The following is a 3,577-nucleotide window of genomic DNA, read 5'->3' as shown; positions in this document are numbered from 1 at the left end:
TTATGGGATGTATCTCTGGAATTATGAAAGTTATGAATGAGATAATGGTAATAATAGCCATCGATTCCTGACCGAGCTGAACGTTTTGATGTTTGAACGGAGTTTCTGCGATGTTCAATGCGGAAGGAGAAGCGCGGCAAAATAAGTCGGCGGAATAATAAACTTTTCGTCCGTAGAATAACAGTTAGTTGGAATGCTGTTAACAGCATTCCCACTAAATGATTGCCCAACTGAGGAGCCAGAAGATAATTCAAGACAAAAAAGGTACTCACAAGAAGAAATAACTTTTTGTAGCCAACCTTGAGAAACCCCACGACAACACCACGGCCTCTGTGTGTGGGGAAGGAGGGGTAGGGGGGGAATGGGATACAAGAGGGTGTAGTGAGTAAGACTCTGTGCTCTAATTCACTTTTTACTGCTGCAATAAACATAAACACAGTACGCTCACATCTAAACACAACAGTACATGCACTGTGACCACAGTATGACTCAGTACTGAAGCTATTAAAGGTCCAGCTGATGAATACAGCTCAGTCAGTGTTTGTGTAATGAGAGGAGAGTGTGACATGTACCCGTTGCTCTCTCTGTCCTTCAGCAGGTACAGCTGGTGCTTCTGGGACTGCAGCTTGGAGGCACTGGTTATAGAGGCTGGGAGCTGCTGGGCCTGAGGAGAGAAAGGACACTGTTACGTTTATCATCAGTACTATCACAAAGGATGTGGAAACTAGTACTAACATGAGGTTTGAGTTTTGCAAAGGATAATATTCCAGCCCTCTGTCTGTACAAAACATGTCTAAATGATATGTCAGTACACTAGTGGGTGTACATACGCGCAATAGGCCTGTGTATTGTGTGTTTGAACCGACTTCATTCAAATGATAGAGTGTGTTGTTGTGATGATTATAGATGTTGGATCACAGAGTATTGGGTTAACCAGATCAGTGATGCTGTTGCCCTACTCATTAGCAAACTGCATTGAGAACCATTAGGCCCTAATGGTTCTCTAGCAGTTAGCCTCTGGGTCTTTTACGTGGAGTAAGCATTTCAAAAAAAAAAAAATGTTAAGGGGTCATTTGTCTTTTGATGTCAAAAGACAAATAGTGATAAATGTTAAGAAAAGTACGATATAAATATTTAAAGAAAGTTAAAAGTGCTTATAAGTATTAAAAGTGAACTACAACTATTTTCAAAATTCTAAATAAGTCAGTTTTATTTTGATTCTAACCCCAACAAACAAATCATACAAACAGAGACTCACCTTTGCTGAGGCTCTCCCAAGCTCATCGATAACTGTTTCTATGTTTGCCTGAAGATGTGGCCTGCAACATGAATAATAAGCATAATAATAATCAGTGGTGGAAGAAGTATTCAAATTATTATATTGTCAAAATACTTTGTTACGAGTAAAAGTCCTGCATTCAAATCTTACTTGCATAAAAGTACATCATCATAAAAATATTATCTCCAAAATGTAATTAAAATATGAAACGTAAAAGTAATCATTGTGCAGAAAAGAGCGTGTCTATATAATGATATCTATATATGTGACATTTCTAGAAAATATTGTTGCATCAAGTAGCATTTCACTGTTTAAGTTCTGATTGACTTTTAGTCAAACATTTAAATAATTAGACTCTTTTTCGACTTAAAGGTCCCATGTCATGGCCATTTCTACTGATGATTCCATTGTTGAGGTCTACTAGAATAGATTTATATTGTTCAATTTTCCAAACTCACATTGGTTTCTCATAAAGCATCTAGTCTGTATAGTATGTGTATTCACTTTCTGTCCTACACGCCTTGTTGGAGCTCCTGCCGCCCCCTCCCTGTGAGCCCAGTGTGCTCTGATGTGTGTTTATGTGTTACAATGGCATTTATTAGCAACCAGTAAGGACAACTTTGAGGCTTGAGGAGCGGACAGTGTGAGCTGGATTACTGGTGTCGTTTCCTGGTTGCTGCGTGGGGTCTGCGAGACAGCGAGACACCTCGGAACTCAGCCTGAACTCAGCCTGAACTCAGCCAGAGCACACAAACAGAGTGTGTGTGTGTGTGTGAGGAGCTCAACGGATTGGTCCATTTGGACCTGGGTATCGTTACGCCACTATAACCAGGAAGAAACAAATGGAAAAAGAGAAATGTCCAACGAGACGTTCTGGGGCAGCATAGACAGGTCTTTTCTGTGTTAGAGTTTTACTCGCTACAGGGTGTACTTTGAGGGTTTGTGACTCTGGAGACCGTTTACATGCAGGAAAAGCTTCATAACACACAAGGGGACGGGTAATAACCGGAAAAGCATGACATGGGACCTTTAATGAGTTTATCCACTAGTTTAATTTTTAGAGTTGCATTTTGTTAAAAGTGTTAACAATAAAGGTAGGGAAATAAATTCCTTTTAAATGTAGTAGAGTAGTAGTACAAAGTAGCATGCAATGGAAATACTCAAGTTCCTCAAAGTTACTTATTACTTCCCATCTCTGCTGATACTTCAACCCCAACAACATCCTGAATACCAAGTGACACACACTCTGAAATGAAGTAGCTTCCTCCATATTATCCAGTTGTTCTTCTACAGCTGCACAGGCACATGTAGTACTGTGTTGGTGACTGCACTAGCATTAATACAATGTGACAGTTCCCAGCCTGAAGAGAAAAGGATGTTCCGACTTACATTCCTGCTGTTTTACGTCCTGCAACAAGGGTCTGGTCCAAGATGGAGAACCTCTCGGGAAATAAGTGGTTGATATCAAAAGGAAACTCCATTATATCTCACAGATACCTGGACCGTTATATCCAGGTTAGCAGAAGAAACAATAGCAGCAGGAGGGCAGCAGGTGCTTTGCTAGCTAGCGAGCTAACCAACTAAACGGGCTGTATGCTATCTCACAAAGATAATTCGTTAATGCAAAAACAACAGTAAGCTAGCTGCTAGCATTCCGAAGAGAATAGCCTTACAACTCAGCATTGTCTGAATGTGAGGGGCTGTAAATGATGAGAGTAGTGAGAACAGGCACCGGCTATTCACAGTCACTGCAGCTCCATTGTGTCTGTGGTCGAGTCCCTCCCTGGCAACATCAACCGTAATGTGTGGAAAAGACAGTGGAGAAAGTCTGCATTAACTACTGCGTCAATAAACGTTTTGAAAAATATCCCAAAACAATTTAAGGCAAAAATGAGTAGGCTACACATGTTGGGAACAAATTATATAGTTACTTAGTCAACTTCTATCCCAATAGTATTTTTACCATAATGTTTAGCAAACCTGTTTTTCCAGTTTTACGGTAAAATTCATGAACAGAGAAACTGCTCGGAGATCTCAGGGGAGGACTGTCTTCAATTCAATTCAATTCAAATAGCTTTATTACTTAGCATGACCATCATGACATTACGTTCCGTGGAACATTACGGGACATAATTCACTGTGTTATAGACAGAGTGTGTTGCGCCACGGACCTGTTAGGTAGCGCACCTGTGTTTTGTTACCATTCCAGCTTGAGTAGCATGTTATGAAGTTGTTCCTACCTTTCTGTGTAAACTAATGGAACATAAAGTGTGGAGTTCCATACTCAACACGCCGCCT

General features: G+C 40.4%; 1 protein-coding gene across 1 annotated transcript; it reads right to left on the bottom strand.

The window, feature by feature from the left end:
- Positions 1-272: 272 nt before the first annotated feature.
- On the bottom strand, positions 273-3,101 carry LOC104961649 (alpha-tubulin N-acetyltransferase 1-like; the record flags this gene model as incomplete). The annotated part of the gene is made up of 4 exons (XM_010789976.1): positions 2,669-3,101; positions 1,259-1,319; positions 573-664; positions 273-330 (listed from the first exon to the last, which is right to left on the bottom strand). Coding segments are annotated over exons 1-4 (303 nt in total), but the record flags the coding sequence as incomplete, so codon positions are not given.
- Positions 3,102-3,577: the final 476 nt, after the last annotated feature.

The sequence above is a fragment of the Notothenia coriiceps genome, unplaced genomic scaffold (genome assembly GCF_000735185.1).
Source record: "Notothenia coriiceps isolate Sejong01 unplaced genomic scaffold, NC01 NC01_scaffold00033568, whole genome shotgun sequence".
Classification (NCBI taxonomy): Eukaryota; Metazoa; Chordata; class Actinopteri; order Perciformes; family Nototheniidae; genus Notothenia; species Notothenia coriiceps.
The sequence above is the reverse complement of the archived record's forward strand: the minus strand, read 5'-3'. Positions and strand labels throughout refer to the sequence as shown.